The sequence below is a fragment of the Nerophis ophidion genome, linkage group LG20, assembly GCF_033978795.1.
Source record: "Nerophis ophidion isolate RoL-2023_Sa linkage group LG20, RoL_Noph_v1.0, whole genome shotgun sequence".
Classification (NCBI taxonomy): Eukaryota; Metazoa; Chordata; class Actinopteri; order Syngnathiformes; family Syngnathidae; genus Nerophis; species Nerophis ophidion.
In genome coordinates, this window is record NC_084630.1 from 19,605,837 (window position 1) to 19,628,899 (window position 23,063).

At 44.7% G+C, this 23,063-nt stretch overlaps 1 protein-coding gene across 9 annotated transcripts in view; it reads left to right on the top strand.

Moving 5' to 3' along the window:
- Positions 1-23,063, top strand: part of LOC133538833 (endonuclease V-like) — a 200,710-nt gene that overhangs the window by 58,910 nt on the left and 118,737 nt on the right. For all 9 annotated transcript variants that reach the window (XM_061880668.1, XM_061880669.1, XM_061880662.1 and 6 more), the window contains one exon: positions 15,768-15,837. In XM_061880668.1, coding sequence (XP_061736652.1) covers positions 15,768-15,837 — 70 coding nt within the window. The remainder of the gene's footprint in view (positions 1-15,767; positions 15,838-23,063) is intronic.

The following is a 23,063-nucleotide window of genomic DNA, read 5'->3' on the forward strand; positions in this document are numbered from 1 at the left end:
TTGAAGCTAAACTTAGCATAGGCAAGGAGACAAGCAAAACTTGAAGCATGACGTAAACAAAGAAGCCAGGACGAGTGTGGCGAGAGAGGTGAATAAATAGCTCTCTGATTAGTGGTCGACTGCAGGTGAGCGTGCCGACCACTAACCAGAGGCAGGTGAACTAAATAATTCCCCCTAGAAACCAAAACAAACCAGAGGTGAACTAAACAGGAACTAAGTGAGTCCAAAAAAAACAGAACGTAACAAAAACATGATCCGGGCCACGGATCATGACAACTTCAATCAACAACGGAGCAGCATTTCCTCATCCGGAGCTTACAAGTGCAACAACAACGCCGGAAAACTGCCCGAACGGAACCCTCTAATAACTAAAGTTCCTAGGGAGAATAATGTAAACTCACAGCACCGGTATGTTTTAGCGCTTCCATAGCGAGACTACTAACTCTATGCCACTTTACGCTATTTTATATTAGAAATGGCAACAGCGGAAGATGAATGTCACATAACAAGAAGATAGAGGAAAAAGAAAAAGCTTATCAAGTATGTCGTCCCCACGGTCTCCACATTTTCAGGACTTATGCGGATCTCAAACACAGTTTAGCAGGTACCGGGAGGTCAGAAAAGTTGATTTTGCACAATTGTCAGTTTGAGTTTGTAACGAACCCCAAGATGCAGAGAAGGCGGCAGGCATTGAATTGGAAAACATGATTTAATCAAACACTAAAACAAGAACAAACAAAAGGGTACAAACAAAAGGCGCGCACAAGGCGGAGAACAAACTGTGACACGAAGGAACTATGGCATGAGCAGAGTGAACGAAAGTAGACACAGTTACAACGATAAGTAACAATGACATTGACAGGTAGTTGTGACAAAGACACGACAATAATCCAACACTGACTGTAGGAGAAAACAGGTCTAAATAGCATCTGGCTGATTGACACCAGGTGTGGCCAGGTGCCAATAAGCCACAGCTGAGGGGACACAGCACTCAGAGAAACAAGCAGGAAATAAAGACAAAATAACAGCGCTGACAGGAAACAAAGACAAATGCAGATGAAAAACTAAAACATAGCCAAAATGTCAGGGACAATTCTGACAATAAAAATGCAAAACAAAAGGCCAGATAATATTTCTGCTAATACGTGCTATTTTGTGGTCCTTATACACACGTCCTAATAACACTTGTATGTCTGACTACGGTAGCCTTAATGCGCCGACAATCCATCAAGCGGTGCGGTTTCAAAGTCATACTAAAATATTCTGACAGATTTTTTTGAGAGCCGTGTGTAATGTTTTACTCTATATTCTCAACGGAACAATTAAAGTTTTGGTGTTGTTTACCATATTGCAGTCTACACATATATTTTATGTATGACTACCATCTAATGGTCACATTTATCATTACACCACGTGCCAAATAACATTTATTTGAGGTCAGTAAGCACAACCAGAAATTTTCCGTGCATTAGGCGCTCCGGGTTAATTTTGAGAATATGATGAAATTACTTTATGTGCGCCTCATAGTCCGAAAAATACGGTATGTCCATGACATAAACTGGTCACGGACTGCTTGCTTGTTTTGTTTTGTGGCAGTATAGCTCGGTTGGTAGAGTGGCCATGCCAGCAACTTGAGGGTTCCAGGTTCGATCCCCACTTTTGCCATCCTAGTCACTGCCGTTGTGTTCTTGGGCAAGACACTTTACCCACCTGCTCCCAGTGCCACCCACACTGGTTTAAATGTAACTTAGATATTGGGTTTTACTGTGTAAAGCGCTTTGAGTCACTAGAGAAAAGATCAATATAAATATAATTAACTTCACTTCACCTAAATGAATTCTATTTTGTTTCTCTCCCATTGGTTCATTTGAGCGTTATAAGAGTAATTTTTCACGTGCGGGGGGGCAACTTACTGCGAGGTTGTTCCCCCTGGGATGCAAATGGACCACTCCGGACAAGACGTGCAGGTAGTAACATGATTTATTGCCGAAATCAAACAAGTACCAAAAACGGAAAAAAAGTCAGAGGAAAAACGTGCCGATCGCACTGGACACTAAGCCTAACACTTATCATAAACTAGAGACAAGGAATACTCACGTAAATGTAGCAAGAAACAAACAATGAAGCCAGGCCGACTGACCGGCAAAGTCAGGCTTAAATAATGCCTCGGATTAGTGCTCGGGAAACATGTGAGCATCCCGAACACAAATCAGAGGCAGGTAAAAATAATAAGGAAACTAAAATAAACTCAAGGGTGCACGAAATAGGAGCTAAGGGAGTCAAAAACTAACAGAACATAACAAAAACATGATCAGGGCCACGGATCATGACAGTAATTAGTGTTATTTATAAGGTACCTTTTTGGGGCCTAAGGACACTGTACAAAACAATAAATAAGGAGCAATAAAAACATTACAGATTTGGATACGAAACAAGACATTGCAGATGTGAACTAAAACAATAAACATTAAAATAATTATGTCAGGAGTAAGTGTGTTTTAAGCCTTGATCTGAAGATATGCTGACATTCTTCAGGATATGTGGATGTTTAGTACGTCTAAATTGATAGCAAAATGTGCAAAAAAACAAATGACGGGTGAAATCATCAACGGAGATTGACACAATCACTCAGGTTCCACCAGCTGTAACAGTTGACTTGTAGAACTCCTCTAAACGCAGAGGAAGTGTGTGATTGATTTAAATCTTAACCCTCCTTTGGGCCCTCAGGCTGTCTAAATGTTAATATATGACTGTCTGACATTCTGCTGCTGCAGCCACTGGACTCCGGGTCCGCAGCTGAGACGTGGGAGCTAGCAATAAATTGCACCACTCCGACTCGACCCGAAAGGACCGCTAATGATTCAAGTTATTGGAATGATTTGGCTTGAACCAAAAAAGTTTGGGAAGGTGGATTCAAGTGCAGGAGACGGACTGAGACTGCATAAGGAAGTTATGGTGGGGAAGAAACACCAAAGGACACAGCTGCAGAGTTGAAGGGCTAAATGGGGAAGGTCGTGTTACGGGTGTTGAAACATGATTGTTATTGTTAGTGCTCTCTTCCTTCTCTGACCTCGTGTGTCGAATGACTAGTTTACATTTAAATTGTCTTATACTTACTACAATGATGGATGTGATAGATGGATGGGACGATAATGTCGATAAACAGATACATAGAAAGATAATGCAGATACCCATCATCATCGGCGATCACTCCTGTTGGGGAGTCCTTCAGGAGAACGTCCGTGCGTGGGATCTTTTAAAGTGGGGAGACTGGTGCACAGACAGCCAATCACACTGTCCTTGGAAAACAGAAGGCCAGGGTCCAATGACATGGAGACCAAGATAATTGGGGGCCCATCTTTGCTGCAACTTTCCCCCGCCATTGTGACCGTTGTGGAGCTTCTCTGCATCATCCGCCCATTCTGCCGTTGAGGTCTTTTTCGACGAGGGGGACACGCAGACTCCAACGTCACTTCTTCGCTGTGGGGAGCTGTATCCAATTGCAAGGGAAACCCAGGACGACCGGCACCTCCTCACAACTGCAGGAAGCTGCTGGAGCTCCGGTCTGTCGGAGGACCGCCTATGGTGCGCCTACCAGCACTTGCCTTTCTCTCAGGGTGTGCTCTCCTTGACTTTTGTCTTCCTAGACTAATCCACAAGTCAGCAGGGCAGTGGTTGGGTGATGCCAGCGCATGGCCACAATGTGGTTCTGCGCATCACGCCTCTGGGGACCCCTGCAGCTCCAAGATCCCCTGCCACGTTTGCCATGGGTCGCGGGGCCCTAGTTACCATGTGTGGTCACGGTTGACAAGAGTCTTAGTGAAAGAGAAGCTGTGTACTGGCAGGAGAAGACTGACGCACACGGCTGCTTCTACGTTCACCAAAAGGGCTAGCCAGCGGTAGTGTCTGTAAGTGAGAGGTTAGCAAGCAGGTGGGAAGTAGACATGCAACCTTCCCTCTAACTACTGCATTAGACGCATCACAACACCCTATAGGCTGCGCCCACACACGCACAATTTAGATACTAGATAGACAATGACAGCCTTCACGTGGCCTCCTCTGTAAGTAGCAAGAAATAGTGCAAGACCAGTTTGTCAAACTAATGTTGTCAATCAGTCGTCACCCAGCTGGTGCCCATCCCGACCATTGAGCATCATGTTCTGTCAATGCTCCGGCTTAATGTAGAGGGCCTCACCACCGCCAAACTGAAAGTCACCTACGATCTCGCCAACTCCCACAAAGTAGCATCTGTCCTCCTCCAGGAGACACACTCTGACTGCTGCACTGGTGGTGACCAGGCCTCGGATTGACGGGCATATTTGAGAGCGGTCTGCCTGGTGGTGGGTTGGCTTAGATGCCTGCTAGGTCCTCCTTTTCCGGGGGCGGGGGACTGCGTGTTGTTCAGCCTTCAGCCTTCAGTTGTTTTGTTGTTCAACAAAACAACGTGGTCCGCGGCTGTGTGTAGCTGTGGCACTGGGTGCGGTCGGATCAATTGTCTAGGCTGTGGAAGATATTGGGGTCGTCAAGTTGCTCCGTAGTTGCTGGGTGGGTGCTTTGTTGCAGTTTGCGGGATCGGCCACCCTTTTGCTTTGATTTCGGTGGCTGCAAATGGGTGATGGTAGTGGTGGTTGCTGTGGAGCTGCCGGCGGTTGGCGTTGCTGTGTTGGGTTGGTGTGGTCGGGGGGCCATGATTGATGGCCCGGCGCTGATGAAATTGTGGAGACTGGCGTTGGCTTGCTGACTGGCTAGCTGGCTTGGGTGCTGACATGTAGGTGGGATTGGTTGACTTCCTTCCCCATTCAGAGGTGTGGTCAGTACTTTTGTGAATCCATTGCTGCGTGGGCAGCTTAGATGGTGTGGTGTTCATGCTCAGCATGGTGACTGTGCAGTTTTTTTGCCTGGGGTTGTCTGTGTGGACTTTACAGAGTTGGGGCGGGCGGGCTGGAGCAAGCTTTGTTTGGCATGAGGTCGGTTGAATCGCTTGGTGTCGTGTCGGCCGGGTGTGGAGGGGCTGTTTGTTTAGGAGCATTCTGGATCATTTTCAAATTTCAGTGGGGGAGGATAGGCATGTTTGGAGATGGTGTCGCACTTGTTGGACTGCGACCGTGTTTGGTATTTTGGCTGTTGGCAGAAGTGCAGCTTGGCTGTTCGGTCAAAATTACTTTGTTTTGCGGTTTTGCTTATAGTCGTGTGTATTTGAGTGTCCCCTGCCAGGAGACTGGGGCTGTTTTGTGGCATTTGGCTGTGATGTTTGCAGGGTCCTGGGTTGTTGGTGTGTCTCCTGCATGGACTGCGGAGGCTTTGGGAACTGTGTCTGAGCCCTCCGGTCCTCCTACTTACAATGCAAACACACCTATAGGACTTTGAGGGAACAGCCTGTGGGGAGGCGTGGCGGGGGAGTCCTCCAGACTTGTACCCTGCTCGTCCATCCCTTAATTTTAAATGCATGTTAGACACTTAGGGTTTGGCGGGCTCAGCACGGTAGGCACCCACTATGACCCTGATGTCCCCCAAGTTTAATTGTATTATTAGTCCCCACCCTATCTCCCTCACTCTACAGCACACACACCAATTGGGACTGGGCGTTAGCGGTAATGGCTGACCTCCTAATTTTAACTACACAGTAAGACACTCTGGGGGCTTTATATATTCCCATGTCACTTGCAGGGGTGGGATGGGCTTAGAGCTTCGGCTTGCCCCTCATTGCCTCCTCGACCCTCACAGGCTCCGGGGACTGCGGTCTGGTGGCCTGCAAATCCCTTGCAGGGACCTCGCTGAGGGTGTGAGGGTGAGGTGGGTTCTCTCTGTCGGCGGAGTCTTGCGCCTAGTGGGGAAGTGTGGTTTTTTTTGTCTCTGTTGGGGAGGGAGTGGGGGACCCTCAGGTAGGCGCGGTCGGGGCAGTGAGTGCACCTGCTGTTTTGGGTTGGGCTCGCTGGGTGGCTGGAGCCATACTCTGGCTCCCGCACGTACTGTATTGGGACACACATATATCGTACAAACATATGTTTTCAGTTATTTCACCTTTTTGTTAAGTACATAACTCCACATGTGTTCATTCATAGTTGTGATGCCTTCAGTGACAATCTACAGTGTAATAGTCATGATTGATTCAGGAGGTGTGTCCAAACTTTTGGCCTGTACTGTATGTATGTAGAGTGGCTGTGCCAGCAATCTGAGGGTTACAGGTTCAATCCCCACCTTCTACCATCCTAGTCACGTCCGTTGTGTCCTTGGGCAAGACACTTCACCCTTGCTCCTGATGGGTCCTGGTGAGCGCCTTGCATGGCAGCTCCCGCTGTCAGTGTGTGAATGGGTGAATGTTGAAATACTGTCAAAGCGCTTTGGGCTCCTTAAAAAGGGGTAGAAAAGTGCTATACAAGTACAACCCATTTAACAATTTACCATGTATATATTGTTGTATTTGAAACAATTGTATTGTTGATAATAGAGGTAATTATTATTATTATTCATTCTCAATAGTTTTATTTAGATTGGTATTTGTATTGTTCCATTCATTTGTAGTGCAATTATGTTCATTGTCATTTCTGTGTTATTAGTATCTACTTCAGTAAGTGGTTCTTTGCTATTATTTTTGGTATCATATTTGTACACATCGTATTTGTGTAGTAATTCGTAGTCGTTCTGTTGTTGTTGTTTTTGTTGTGGTTGTCTCTCTGTCTTCCACCTGTCTTGTCCCTGCAATTTCCCTCTCTGTCTTTCTTTTTTGTTCTTCTTTCTGTCCCCTCTTGCTTCGGTCCGGCTCCGCCGAACATTAATATAAATCCAGTTATCCATCCATCTATCCATCTTCTTCAGCTTAACGCGGGGGCAGCAGCCTAAGCAAGGAAGCCCAGACTCTCCTCTCCCGAGGCGTTCCCAGGCCAGCCAGGAGATATAGTCTACCCAACGTGTCCTGGGTCTTCTCCGTGGCCTCTTACCGGTCAGACATGCCTTAAACACCTCTCTCGGGAGGCGTTTGGGTGGGTTCCTGACCAGATGCCCGAACTACCCTATCTGGCTCCTCTCAACGTGGAGGAGCAGCGGCTTTACTTTGAGCTTCTCCCGGATGGCAGAGCTTCTCACCCTATCTCTAAGGGAGAGACTCGCCACCCGGCAGAGGAAGCTCATTTCGGCCGCTTGCACCCGTGTCGTTTCCGTCAAAACCCAGAGCTTATGACCATAGGTGAGGATGGGAACCTAGATGGACCGGTAAATTGAGAGCTTTGCCTTCCGGCTCAGCTCCTTCCTCACCACAACGGATCAATACAGCGTTTGCATGATGAGCAACATCCTTTGCATGACCTGATACCTCCAACACGAGGCAGCCGCACTGCCAGGACATTGAGGAACCAACATAAGCTGGCTGAACCCGAGCCCAGAGCAAAGACAAAGAGACTTAAAAACTCTACCCTGCACGCTGCAATTAAGCTGTATAATGACACTAATTAAATAAGTAATATAGTTATATACCAGAATGCTAACAGTTTCCATGCTGCTGCTGCCCTGAGGATGTTCAACATTTTTAAAATACTGTTTGTTCTTTTCATTTTTTGTTGTTTGTTTGATATCTATTGTAAAGTCCAGCTGTTTTTTCAGTGGGGCCTTGGGTCCACTGCAAGCATGAATAAATAAAGTCAAGTCATTACTGAAGACGCTGCACCGATCTGGCAGTCGCTCTCACTATCCACTCTTCCATCACTTGTGAACAAGACTCCAAGGTACTTGAACTCCTCCACTTGGGGCAGGGTTTCCTCCCCAACCCGGAGATGGCACTCCACCCATTCCCGGGCGAGAACCATGGACTCGGACTTGGAGGTGCCGATTCCCATCCCAGTCCCTTCACATTCGGCTGCAAACCGATCCTGTGAGAGCTGAAGATCCTGGCCAGATGAAGCCATCAGGACCACGTCATCTGCAAAAAGCAGAGACCAAATCCTGCATTCACCAAACCATATCCCCTCAACGCTTTGACTGCGCCTAGAAATGCTGTCCAGAAATTTTATGAACAAAATCAGTGACAAAGGGCAGCCTTGGCGGAGTCCAACCCTCACTGGAAACGGGTCCATTTAGTAAAGTCAAATACAAATAAGGCAACGAGAGAAGTCCCTATTGTCACTTGGACCTGCATATGACTGGCATGTTTGGTGAGAAAGAGCTCTATCCAACATTCCACCTGGTGGGATAAGACTGATTGTGAGGAAAAGGGAAAGATCTTGTTGCCAGAGGAGTTGGGACCACAGTTGCCAAGATAATATGGATTGAAATCATGTGCCATCCGTTAGGTCCTTGTGCTCACCAAGACACATGCAGAGGCCTGTTGGAAGTTTGACAATCAACACCTGAGTGACTGCATGACACAATATGAAAACGTGTTTGGCGGTGCTGAAAACAACACCTCCTGTCAGACATAGAGGTGGAAACATCCCGCTTTGGAGTTGTTTCTCTACTGAGGGCACAGTGAGACGTCACCGCAATGACAGTGAACGTATTGTACATTCTGATGTGAGAGCTGGGACACTAAAGATGGGTCATGAGTGTGTCTTCCAGCCTAAAAAAAATACCCGATAAATAAGGTGTGTGCTGATCATGTACACAAACTGCACTCTCAGCAATTGATAAATGGATTAGGAAGACTGATCAAACTTAAAGGGGAACATTATCACCAGACCTATGATGTTGCAGAAAAAAGACCATATGTTTTTTTAACCCATTTCCGAACTCTAAAAGGGTGAATTTGGCGATGTAAACGCCTTTCAATTGATAGCCTGTCGAGCGACGACTTTTCACCCGGGACGTCACAACATGAAGTGATCCGCCATTCTCTCAAACACATTACACGCCAAGCCAAATCAGCTCTGTTATTTTCAGTTTTTTCGACTGTTTTCCCGTACCTTGGAGACATCGTGCCTTGTCGGTGTGTTGTCGGAGGGTGTAACAACACGAACAGAGACGGATTCAAGTTCCACCAGTGGTCAAAAGATGCGAAAGTCCCTCGTTTGTTCCGCACACTGTACCGATGACAGCTATGCTACGACAGAGATGGCAAGAATGTTTGGATATCCTGCGACACTCAAAGCAGATGCATTTCCAACGATAAAGTCAACGAAATCACAAAGGTGACTTTTGTTGATGTTATTGACTTATGTGGCGTGTGCTAATCAGACATATTTGGTCACGGCATGACTGCTAGCTAATCGATGCTAACATGCTATTTAGGCTAGCTGTATGTACATATCAATCAATCAATCAATGTTTACTTATATAGCCCTAAATCACAAATGTCTCAAAGGACTGTACAAACTATTACGACTACGACATCCTCGGAAGAACCCACAAAAGGGCAAGGAAAACTCACACCCAGTGGGCAGGGAGAATTCACATCCAGTGGGACGCCAGTGACAATGTTGACTATGAGAAACCTTGGAGAGGACCTCAGAAGTGGGCAACCCCCCCCCCCTCTAGGGGACCGAAAGCAATGGATGTCGAGCGGGTCTAACATGATACTGTGAAAGTTCAATCCATAGTGGCTCCAACACAGCCGCTAGAGTTCAGTTCAAAGCGGATCCAAGACAGCAGCGAGAGTCCCGTCCACAGGAAACCTACTCAAGCGGAGGAGGATCAGTAGCGTAGAGATGTCCCCAACCGATACAGGTGAGCGGTCCATCCTGGGTCCCGACGAGCGGTCCATCCTGGGTCTCGACTCTGGACAGCCAGTACTTCATCCATGGTCATCGAACCGGACCCCCTCCACAAGGAAGGGGGGGACATAGGAGAAAAAGAAAAGAAGCGGCAGATCAACTGGTCTAAAAAGGAGGTCTATTTAAAGGCTAGAGTATACAGATGAGTTTTAAGGTGAGACTTAAATGCTTCTACTGAGGTAGCATCTCGAACTGTTACCGGGAGGGCATTCCAGAGTACTGGAGCCCGAACGGAAAACGCTCTATAGCCCGTAGACTTTTTTTGGGCTTTAGGAATCACTAATAAGCCGGAGTCTTTTGAATGCAGATTTCTTGCCGGGACATATGGTACAATACAATCGGCAAGATAGGATGGAGCTAGACCGTGTAGTATTTTATATGTAAGTAGTAAAACCTTAAAGTCACATCTTAAGTGCACAGGGAGCCAGTGCAGGTGTGCCAGTATAGGCGTAATGTGATCAAACTTTCTTGTCTTGTCAAAATGAGGCATAATATTGCATCATTATGCCTCATTTGTAGCTATATTTGCATCCAGCCTTCCCCTCCTCCCACATTTAATGCCAAACAAACACATACCAATCGTTGGTTAGAAGGCAATCGCCGAATTCGTCCGCACTTCCTCCCGTGTCGCTGTCTGTCAATAACTTCAGTTTCTTCTTCAATTTCGTTTTCGATATCTGCCTCCACACTCCAACCATCCGTTTCAATACATGCATAATCTGTTGAATCGTTTACGGCGCTAAAATCCGTGTCTGAATCCGAGTTACTATGTCCTACCTTTCTGTTCTATCCGCCATGTTTGTTTCTGGTGGCTTCACGCAGTGACGTCACAGGACAATAGACGGGTGGATATAACGACGGTTAAAATCAGGCCCTTTGAAGCCGTTTTTCGGGATATTGCGTGATGGGTAAAATTTTGAGGAAAACTTCGAAAAATAAAATAAGCCACTGGGAACTGCTTTTTTTTGGTTTAACCCTTCAGAAATTGTGACAATATTCCCCTTTAAAGGAAAACTTCACTTTTTCAGAATATTACTCATTGTCCACAATCCTTATTAAAAACAAGAACACAGATCTTTCTATCTTCTGTGCGTTATAAAAACTAAGAGCAAGAGGCAGCTAACAATGTAGGTAATGGGGATTCTACATATCCCAAAACAAGTGAAGTTAGCCTGTTGTGTAATTCATAATTAGACTTAGACTTTGACTTCTTTTTTATTGTCATTCAAATCTGAACTTTATAGTACAGATAAGAACAACATTTTGTTGCATTAGCTCATGGTAGTTCAGGATCAAAAAGCAATAATGTGCATATATAAATAAATACATTACTGTAAAGATAAATAAATTGCACTTTTTTATATGCATCCACGTGTATGGATGTATGTTATATTGTCTTTTAATTCCAGCGGGTTAATCCATTTTGGGGAAAATTGAGGGGATTATTATAATGCGTTCATGAGTCTTACGGCCAGACGGAAGAAGCTGTTACAGAACCTGGAGGTTCTGCTTCGGAGGATGCGGAACCTCTTTCTAGACTCCAGCAGTGAAAACAGTTCTTGGTGGGGGTGGGAGGAGTCTTTCCAGATTTTCTGAGCCCTGGTCAGGCAGCGGCTTTTTGCCATCTCCTGGATAGGAGGAAGAGGAGTCCTGATGATCATTTTCCGTCGTCCTCACCACTCTCTGCAAAGACTTCCAGTCTGAGGCACTGCAGGCTCCAGTCCAGACAGAGATGCTGTCGGTCAGCAGGCTCTCATCCTACGCAAAAAGTGCGTGCACTGCTGAGCTCTCTTTTACAAGAGCTCCGGTGTGTAAGGACCAGGTTATATTGTCAGTTATCTGCACCCCCAGGAACCTGGTGCTGCTTACCATCTCCACTGCTGTGGAGCATGGCTGGACTGGTACTTCCTGAAGTCAACGATGATCTCCTTGGTCTTGTCGACGTTCAGGACCAGGTTGTTGGTTCTGCACCAGTCAACCAGATGTTTCACCTCCTCCCTGTAGTCCATGTCATTGTTGTCACGGATGAGGCCCTCTACTGTCGTGTCGTCCGCATACTTGACAATGTGGTTAGTAGTGGACCTGGCACAGCAGTCATGGGTCATCAACGTGAACATCAGCGGACTCAGGACGCAGCCCAGTGCCCAGGGAGATGGCACAGGAGGTGTTGTTGCCCAGACTGGGGTCTGTCTGTGAAGAATTCAAGCAGCCAGTAACAAATAAAAACAGAATACAATGATTTGTAAATCCTTTTTAATTCATATTCAATTGAATACACTGCAAAGACAAGATATTTCATGTTCGACCTGAGAAAAACAGTGCTTGTAGGAGGAAAAGTCACCGCCACTGTCCATGTTACTGAAGACGATCACCAGCTGACAGGTGATTCAATTTCACAGGTGCTACGTGTTAATCTAATCATCTGTTGTCTTTAACAGTAAGCAGTCGGGAAGATTGGGAGTGACGTCACGATATGCGGAAAGTCATTTTGGGAAACATTATAACTTTGTTAAACCTGCACGCTTGGCTCTCGTGCCGTGTCTACAGTGGAGCTGCTAAGAAGGGACTTCCAAAAACACTTTTTTTTTTTTTTTTTTGCAAATAATAACTTAAAATTTAATGGCAGCAACACTTTGCAAAAAAGTTTTTGTTTTTTTTACCACCATGTTACATGGCCTTTCCTTTTAACAACACTCAGTAAATGTTTGGGAACTGAGGAAACCAATTTTTTAAGCTTTTGTGAATTTGCAAAGTCATTCTATTCTGTTTTTATTTACGATTTACACAATGTGCCAACTTCCCTGGTTTTGGGGAGAGATGTCCGATAATGGCTTTTTTGCCGATATTTCGATATTATCCAACTTTCAATTATCGATTCAGATATCAACAGATACCGATTTATTCAGTCGTGGAATTAACTCATTATTATGCCTAATTTTGTTGTGATGCCACGCTGGATGTATTAAACAATGTAACAAGGTTTTCCAAAATAAATCAACTCAAGTTATGGAAAAAAATGCCAATGAATACTGGCTGCCATATTTATTATTGAAGTCACAAAGTGCAATTTTTTTTTAACATGCCTCAAAACAGCAGCTACAAAAACAATGAAGGCACACAGCTTCAGTCCAGAATATACTAGAGTAATAAAGTAAACACTAACATAGTCCTCCTTTAGTGCAAGACTGCCTGGTATACTGTATAACAGGAAATTATAAACTGGGCTCAATCTGCCCTGCTCTAATGTATTTGTATGAGTAACACAAATGTGCTGCAAGCTGGTGGTGAGTGCTTGAAGTGGCCTAGCAGTCAGTCAGAGCTTCTGAAATGCTGCGCTGAGACAGGGCACCTGTTGTATTTTTGTTTTTTCTCGGTGGAGTCTTTGCGACAACCGTGGTACTACTTTTTTTCGGTGTTTGCTTTTCATCCATCTTCTGCTTGTATTCATCCTTATGATTATGAAGAGGTGGGAGATCAAATTGCTAGTATTAAAAAACATAGTTGTATTCACCAGGGAGGATCTAACAGTGTTTGAGTAAGAAATGCTGAGTAGCATTGGGCTAAACACACATCTGTACACACAGATTTATGTTTGGCAGCAAAGATCGCCGTTTTGTTTGTTCTGTGTAAAGTTTCAAAAAGTAAAATTTATGACTTTTTAGAAAAGCCGCTGTACGGAGCGGTACACGGACATAGGGAGAAGTACAGGGCAGTTGTGTCTCCCAGTCATACTTGTCAACCCTCCCAATTTTCCCGGGAAACTCACGAATTTCAGTGCCCCTCCTGTAAATCTCCAGGGGCAACCAACCAACCAACCATCCATCCATCCATCCATCCATCCATCCAACCATCCATCCATTTTCTTCCGCTTATCAGCAGCCTAAGCAGACAAGCCCAGACTTTCCTCTCCCCAGCCACTTCGTCCAGCTCCTCTCGAGGGATCCCGAGGCGTTCCCAGGCCAGCTAGGAGACATAGTCTTCCCAACGTGTCCTGGGTCTTCCCTGTGGCCTCCTGCCGGTCGGACGTGCCCTAAACACCTCCCTAGGGAGGCGTTTGGGTGACATCCTGAGCAGATGCTCGAACCACCTCAGTGTCGAAGTGAGTCCGACTATATCTAGCTGGAACTTCTCCACCTCGTGCACCAGCTCAGGCTCCTTCCCTCCTAGCGAGGTGACGTTCCACGTCCCAAGAGCTAGCTTATGTAGCCGAGGATCGGACCGCCAAGGGCCCTGCCTTCGGCTGCCGCAAAGCTCACACTTCACCCGACCTACTGACCCATCCCATGAGCGGTGAGCCCATTGGAGGACCCACGTTGCCTCTTAAGGCTGAGCCCGGCCGGGCCCCATGGCGCTCACCATAGTGCCCCACCTCTGGGCCTGGTTCCAGAGGCGAGCCCTCCCGGGGGAACCATTCTCCTGGATTTCTCCCGATTTCCACCCAGACAACAATATTGTTGGTGTGCCTTAAAGGCACTGCCTTTGCGTGTCGGCCCAATCACATAATATCTACAGCTTGTCACACACAGAAGTGAATGCCACGCATACCTGGTCAACAGCCATACAGGTCACAATGAGGGTGGCCGTATAAACAACTTTAACACTGTTACAAATATGCGCCACACTGTGAAGCCACAGGCCCTGTGATGAGGTGGCGACTTGTCCAGGATGTACCCCGCCTTCTGCCCGATTGTAGCTGAGATAGGCACGAGCGCCCCCCGCGAACCAAAGGGACTACGCGGTGGATAATGGACGGATGGATGTATGTGAAGCCACACCAAAAAAGAATGACAAACACATTTCGGGAGAACATCTGCACCGCAACACAACATAAACACAACAGAACAAATACCCAGAACCCCTTGCAGCACTAACTCTTCCGGGACGCTACAAGATACACCCCCCGCTACCCCCTAAAAACCCCGCCCACCGCGACCTCCTCATGCTCTCTCTGTGAGAGCATGTCCCAAATTCCAAGCTGGTTTTTTGAGGCATGTTTTAAAAATAATGCACTTTGTGACTTCAATAATAAATATTGCAGTGCCATGTTGGCATTTTTTTCCACAACTTGAGTTGATTTATTTTGGAAAACCTTGTTACATTGGGGAGGAGACCCTGCCCCAACTGGAGGAGCCCAAGTACCTCGGAGTCTTGTTCACGAGTGAGGGAAGAGTGGATCGTGAGATTGATAGGCGGATCGGTGCGGCGTCTTCAGTAATTCGGACGCTGTATCGATCTGTTGTGGTGAAGACGGAGCTGAGCCGGAAGGAAAAGCTCTCAATTTACTGGTCGATCTACGTTCCCATCCTCACCTATGGTCATGAGCTTTGGGTTGTGACTGAAAGGACAAGATCACGGGTACAAGCGGCTGAAATGAGTTTCCTCCGCCGGGTGGCGGGGCTCTCCCTTAGAGATTGGCTGAAAAGCTCTGTCATCCGGGAGGAACTCAAAGTTAAGCCGCTGCTCTCCACATGGAGAGGAGCCAGATGAGGTGGTTCGGAGATCTGGTCAGGATACCACCCGAACGCCTTCCTAGAAAGGTGTTTTGGGCACTTCCAACCGGTAGGAGGCCACGGGGAAGACCAAGGACATGTTGGGAAGACTATGTCTCCCGGCTGGCCTGGGGACGCCTCGGGATCCCCCCGGAAGAGCTGGACGAAGTGGCTGGGGAGAGAGAAGTCCGGGCTTCCCTGCTTAGGCTGCTGCCCCCGCAACCCAACTTTGGAGAAGCAGAAGAAGATGGATGGATGGATTGTTACATTGTTTAATACAACCAGCGGGGCATCACAACAAAATTAGGCATAATAATGTGTTCATTCCACCACTGTATATATACATCAGTATTGTTTTATATCGGAATCGGTAAATAAGAGTTGGACAATATGGGGATATCGGCAAAAAAGCCATTATCGGACATCTTTACTCATTACCATGTCCAACATTCAATGTGCGTGTTCACCGTGTCAGGACTTTCCTGCGCACCTCTTGATTGCATTTGATGGTACGACAGATGCCTTCATTCCCTCATCTCCCATTAATGATCTCTGACTCCCCATCTCTCTTCTCACGCAGGCCGACTGTCGCTCCAGAGAATTCCTTCGCTCTCACTTCCCCGCTGCACAAACAGGACACCCCGAACAAGGTGGGTGACAGCACCGACACCCTCCACTTGTCGTTTTTCTGCGTGAACCTAGAGGCTCACACCCTTCTTTGGCATGCAATTACAGGGAGATAATTAGTTTCGAAATAGCCTTAACCTCTGAAACCCCGGGCAATTTTTCTACGAAAAAGACACATTTACAACATGACAAAAAATGCGTATTAACAAAAACAATGGAACTTTAAAAAACAATCGCCTGTGGCAACTTGTCCAGGGTGGAGACGCCTTCCGTCTGAGTGCAGCTGGGATAGGCTCCAGCACCCACCTGCTACATCGCGAGGGACAAGCGGTACGAAACGGATGGATTTCCTGTTGCAAATTTTGCCGTTTAATTCCTTGTTACAGAACAGCACGATTTGCAAGTGCTGTGGTATCTATTTGTACTAGAGATGTCCGATAATGGCTTTTTGGCCGATATTTTTATATTGTCCAACTCTTAATTACAGATTCCGATATCAACCGATACCAATATATACCGTCGTGGAATTAACACATTATTATGTCTAATTTTGTTGTGATGCCCCGCTGGATGCATTAAACAATGTAACAAGGTTTTCCAAAATAAATCAACTCAAGTTATTGAAAAAAATGCCAACATGGCACTGCCATATTTATTATTGAAGTCACAAAGTGCATTTATTTTTTTCAACATGCCTCAAAACAGCAGCTTGGAATTTGGGACATGCTCTCCCGGAGAGAGCATGAGGAGGTTGATGGCGGGGGGGGAGTAGCGGTGGGTTTATATTGTAGCCTCCCGGAAGAGTTAGTGCTGCAAGGGTTTCTGGGTATTTGTTCTGTTGTGTTTACGTTGGGTTACGGTGCAGATGTTCTCCCGAAATGTGTTTGTCGTTGTTGTTTGGTGTGGGTTCACAGTGCGGCGCATATTTGTAACAGTGTTAAAGTTGTTTATACGGCCACCCTTTGTGTGACCTGTATGGCTGTTGACCAAGTATGCTTTGCATTCACTTATGTGTGCGTTGCATTCACTTGTGTGTGTGTGTGTGTGAAAAGTCGTAGATATTATGTGATTGGGCCGGCACGCAAAGGCAGTGCTTTTAAAGGGGAACATTATCACCAGACCTATGTAAGCGTCAATATATACCTTGATGGTGCAGAAAAAAGACCATATATTTTTTTAACCGATTTCCGAACTCTAAATGGGTGAATTTTGGCGAATTAAACGCCTTTCTGTTTATCGCTGTTCTTGCGATGACGTCAGAATGTGACGTCTCCGAGGTAATACAGCCGCCATTTTCATTTTCAACACATTGTAAACACTGGGTCTCAGCTCTGTTCATTTCCGTTTTTTCGACTATTTTTTGTAACCTTGGAGACATCATGCCTCGTCGGTGTGTTGTCGGAGGGTGTAACAACACTAACAGGGAAGGATTCAAGTTTCACCACTGGCCCGAAGATGCGAAAGTGTCTGCCGCCAGAACCCCATTGAATGTGCCAGAGTGTCTCCACATTTTATCGGCGATGACAGACATGGCACAGAGATGTATGGATAACCTGCAGATGCATTTGTAATGATAAAGTCAACGAAATCACAAAGGTGAGTTTTGTTTATGTAAACTTATGTGCTAATCAGACATATTTGGTCGCGGCGTGACTGCCAGCTAATCGATGCTAACATGCTACGCTAATCGACGCTATCATGCTATTTACCGGCGGTGCTAAAGCAGACATGGCACAGAGATGTATGGATAACCTGCAGATGCATTTGCAACGATAAAGTCAACAAAATCACAAAGGTGAGTTTTGTTGATGTTGACTTCTGTGCTAATCAGACATATTTGGTCGCAGCGTGACTGCCAGCTAATCGATGCTAACATGCTACGCTAATCAATGCTTACATGCTATTTACCGGCGGTGCTAAAGCAGACATGGCACAGAGATGTATGGATGCATTTGCAACTATATTACGATTTCTTCCACCCACATTTAATGCGAAAAAAAACACTTACCAATCGACGGATTTAAGTTGCTCCAGTGTCACGAGATGCCAAAGTCCTGATCGTTTGGTCCGCACATTTTACCGGCGATGCTATCGCAGCTATTCGGCCATGCTATGGCTATGAATAGCGTCAATAGTTATTCGCTCAATAGCTTCAGTTTCTTCTTCAATACTTTCATACTCCAACCATCCGTTTCAATACATGCGTAATCTGTTGAATCGCTTAAGCCGCTGACATCCAAGTCTGAATCCGAGCTAATGTCGCTATATCTTGCTGTGCTTTTCGCCATTGTTTGTTTACATTGGCAGCACTGTGTGACGTCACAGGGAAATGGATAGTTGCATCGCAAATAGCGAAAATCAAGCACTTTAAAGCTTTTTTTTAGGGATATTCCGGGACCGGTAAAATTTTGAAAAAAAAATTCAAAAAATAAAACAAGCTACTGCGAACTGATTTTTATTGTTTTTAACCATTTTGAAATTCTGATAATGTTCCCCTTTAAGGCACGCCCCCAATATTGTTGTCTGGTTGGAAATCGGGAGAAATTCGTGAGAATTGTTGCCCCGGGAGATTTTTGGGAGGGGCACTAAATATTCGGGAGTCTCCCGAGAAAATCAGGAGGGTTGGCGAGTAGGACTGGGAGACGCAACTGCTCTGTACTTCTCCTTACATCCGTGTACCACTTCTTACAGCAGAGTTCTTAAAAGTCCTAAATTGTATTTTTTGAAACCGATACTGATGGTTTCCAAAATTACATTGTAAAGAATTTATCGGCCGATAATATCGGCAGCGTGATTCATGATCAGGGTTGGCAGTTGAAAAAGTTTGTATTTGGAAACTTATTTTCCTGTAAAAAAAATAAGAAAATAATGATATTTACTTCAAGCCTCTCCATTTTATTATAGCTTTGTAACCTGTGTACACTTTCATGGAGTAAGCTGGGGATCAGCGACATGCGGCTCTTTAGCGCCGCCCTAGTGTCCTCCTGGGGCCTTTTTTAAAAAGGTTTTAAAATGGAAAAAGACAGGGAAATATTTTTTTTGTTTGTTTTGGTATTATTTTTTTTGTGGACAAACATGACAAAAACCTTCCTAATTATTAGAACTGCTACTGTTTAATATGTTTGTGTGTATGCTTCACTGATGTTTGGTGAACTTTGTTTTGTCCTACTAATTTCGGCAGTTCATGAACTCCCCATAGTTAAAGTTAAAGTGTCACACACACGAGGTGTGGCGAAATTATCCTCTGCATCACCCTTGACCACCCCCTGGGAGGTCAGGGGAGCAGTGAGCAGCAGCGGTGCCCGTGCCCGAGAACCATTTTTGGTGATTTAACCCCCAATTCCAACCTTTAATGCTGAGTGCCATGCAGGGAGGTAATGGCTCCCATTTTTATAGTCTTTGGTATGACTCAGGCGGGGTTTGAACTCACAACCCACCCGTCTCAGGGCGGACACTCTAACCACTAGTCCACTGAGCAGGTATTGTGAAGTGAATTATATTTATATAGCGCTTTTTCTCTGGTGACATTTCACATTACACAGTGAAGCCCAATATCTAAGTTACATTTAGATATTGACTTGAACTCACCAAAGTGTGTACTGTGACTCAACAGATGGTTTACATGTAAAATTTTCCACTCCTTCTTCGTCTCATTCTGTCCAACAAACGTTTTATGCTGTGCTTGAAAGTACAAAGGTGCACTTTGTTGATGTTATTGACTTGTTGGAGTGCTAATCAGGCATATTTCCTTCTTCACTGCACTTAAATGTAGAATATATGTAGAAGATATTTATATTATTCATATATTGTATATATAATATATGTTATATATTATTTATTATTATTATTGTCTAGTGTGAGTGAACCGTGATGCTGAATTTCCCCCAGGGATCAATAACGTACTTTCTATTCTATTCTATTCTATTCTATTCTATTCTATATTTGGTCTCATTGATGCTAACATGCTATTTAGGCTAGCTGTATGTACATATTGCATCATTAGGCCTCATTTGTAGCTACATTTTAGGTAATTTGATATCTTTTACTTTTATCCTCTTTGTATATAATTTAGTTTTGCATGTCTCATGACGCCGTATGTAATGGCTACATTTCAGATCCTCAGATTTTTTGGAGGACAAACATGACACAAACCTTCCCAATTGTTAGAACTACCACTGTTTAATATGTTTGTGTGTATGCTTCACTGATGACACTATTTGGTTAACATCGTTTTGTCTTACTAATTGAATAGAATAGAATAATTTTAGCGGTTCTTGAACTCACCGTAGTGTGGACTGTGACGCAACAGTTTGTTTACATGTAAAATTTTCTACTCCTTCTTGGTCTCATTTTGTCCACCAAACGACTTATTCTGTGCTGTGTGTAAATACTCAAAGGTACGCTTTGTTGACTAATCCTAATACTACTCAGGCATATTTGGTCAGTGCATGACTGCAAGGTATTCAATGCTAACATGCTATTTAGACTACATATATGTACATATTCCATCATTATGCCTCATTTGTAGGTATATTTGAGCTCATTTAACACCCTTTACTTTTATCCTCTTTGTATATTATTTATGTCTCATGACACATGTATGTAATATTGGCTGCATTTCTGATAGTTGTTTGTGCGCCATGTTGTTCCAGACCACAGCAAAAATTACCTAGCTTGCCAAAGATTGAAATAAATCTATTAGAAGAAGACAGCCTGCCGTTTATACCTTTGGCCATTAAAAGCCAGTCATTTTCGTGTTTGTTCTATCCCACAGTTAATGCTAGTTGTTTCATGCCACAGTTTCGTGTTTGTGCCATGTCACAGTTAATGCTAGTTGTTTCATGCCACAGTTTTGTGTTTGTTTCATGCCACATTTTCGTGTTTGTTCTATGCCACAGTTAATGCTAGTTGTTTCATGCCACAGTTTTGTGTTGGTTTCATGCCACAGTTTCGTGTTTGTTCTATGCCACAGTTAATGCTAGTTGTTTCACGCCACAGTTTTGTGTTTGTTTAATGCCTCATCATCCAATGGTTTCTAATGTTGTAAAAATGTGTAGAATAAATATAAAATGTCAACGAAGATTTGTTCCTTTCAGTCTGCGACATGTAGTCATTTTGATAGTAGGCTATTATAGCTAACATAGACACTTACCGAGTGTTGTCTTCATTATAAGACTTATATGCAGCTTTTCATTTTTTGCGGCTCCAGACAGATTTGTTTTTGTAGTTTTGGTCCGTTGTGGCTCTTTCAACGTTTTGGGTATGTCGAGCCCTGGTTTAGGTTGACGATCGATTAGTCACCGTTTAGTATTGGCTGATCTCTATGAAGAAATATGTCATAGCTATTGCTAATTAATGCCGATCGCCTCTGGCTGACACTATTTTTTAGTCCCACAGCTGACAAGTGATGAGCAGCTAATTTATATGTCTCCATACACTGTGTCGCCGCTCCAATAAGCTAATTATAATCACCTCTGTCAGGGCAAATAAACTGCATTTCTTAATGTTTTGCGTGACATTATTAAGTATTCTTATCACATTCAAAAATGTTTTTGTTAATTTCGTAATCAGCAGCATAAAACCCTGATCGGAACATCCCTAACTTTGAATGGTGTGAACACTCTAGTCTTTTATATCCTTAAAGGCCTACTGAAACCCACTACTACCGATCCCGGCTATAAGTCGTCTGCTTTAATTGCATAACTACACAGTATTCTGGACATCTGTGTTACTGAATCTTTTGCAATTTGTTCAATTAATAATGGAGACGTCAAAGAAGAAAGATGTAGGTGGGAAGCGGTGTATTGCGGCCGCCTTTGGCAACACAGACACATCCGGTCTTTCCTTGTTTACATTCCCGAAAGATGACGGTGAAGCTTTACTATGGAACAGAGCGGTCAAGCGAACATGGTTCCCTACCACATATAAACCGGCAGGTTTCTGTGAGAAAATTGTGGTAATAAGTCGGCTCTTACCGTAGACATGAGTGGAGAGCTTGCGCAGTTCCTCGTGCAGCTGCGGACTCTCTTGCCTCCTCCCACCAGCCGCCCCCGACCGTCGGAGGCTTACACCGTGGAGGAGGGGGGGAAAAAATCTCAGCCCGGCTGCCTTCGCCGCGTTGAGAAACGTGGCTTTCCTCAGAGACATTGGCGGTCACCACACCAATGGCCACGACCCTCCGACTCTCAGGCTGTACAAGTACTACCATATCATCTCACTAAAACATTAGTAACACAATAAGCAGATAAGGGATTTTCCAGAATTATCCTAGTAAATGTGTCTAATAACATCTGAATCGCTCCCACTGCCCTCATTTATTTTTTATTTTTCCAAATCCTTCACTCTCACTTTCCTCATCCACGAATCTTTCATCCTCGCTCAAATTAATGGGGAAATCGTCTCTTTCTCGGTCCGAATCGCTGTCGCTGCTGGTGGCCATGATTGTAAACAATGTGAGGATCTGAGGAGCTCCACAACCCGTGACGTCCCGCGCACATCGTCTGCTACTTCCGGTACAGGCAAGGCTTTTTTATTAGCGACCAAAAGTTGTGAACTTTATCGTCGATGTTCTCTACTAAATCATTTCAGCAAAAACACGGCAGAATCGCAAAATGATCAAGTATGACACATAGAATGGACCTGCTATCCCCCTTTAAGAAAATCTCATTTCAGTAGGCCTTTAACAATAAAGATTAGATATTTAGAGCTATAAAAATGTGTGCAGTTCCACAAGATTGAAACATTCAACAGTTAGACATATGCATTTAAAGGTTTGGATTTGAATTAAGTTCACCTGTACAGGTTAGATGGTAGTTCATGTTACGGTTATGCTGGAACCAAAAGCCGAATATTTTGTTGAGTTTTAGCACTGGAGGAATGATACTTGTACTGTCTGTTCGCTTGTTTTCGTCATGAGCCCATTTACCGTATTTTTCACTATAAGGCGCACTTAAAATCATTTCGTTTTCTCAAAACTAGACAGTGCGCCTTATAACCCGGTGTGCTTAATGTCCGGAATAATTTTGGTTGTGCTTACCGACCTTGAAGCTATTTTATTTGGTGCATGGTGTAATGATATGTGTGACCAGTAGATGGCAGTCACACATAAAAGACATGTGAAGACTGCAATATGACTGCAATATGGTCCATTGAGAATATAGAACATTACACACGGCGCTCAAAAATCTATCAAAATATTTTAGTACGACTTTGGTAAGCTATGAAGCCGCACCGCTTGATGGATTGTACT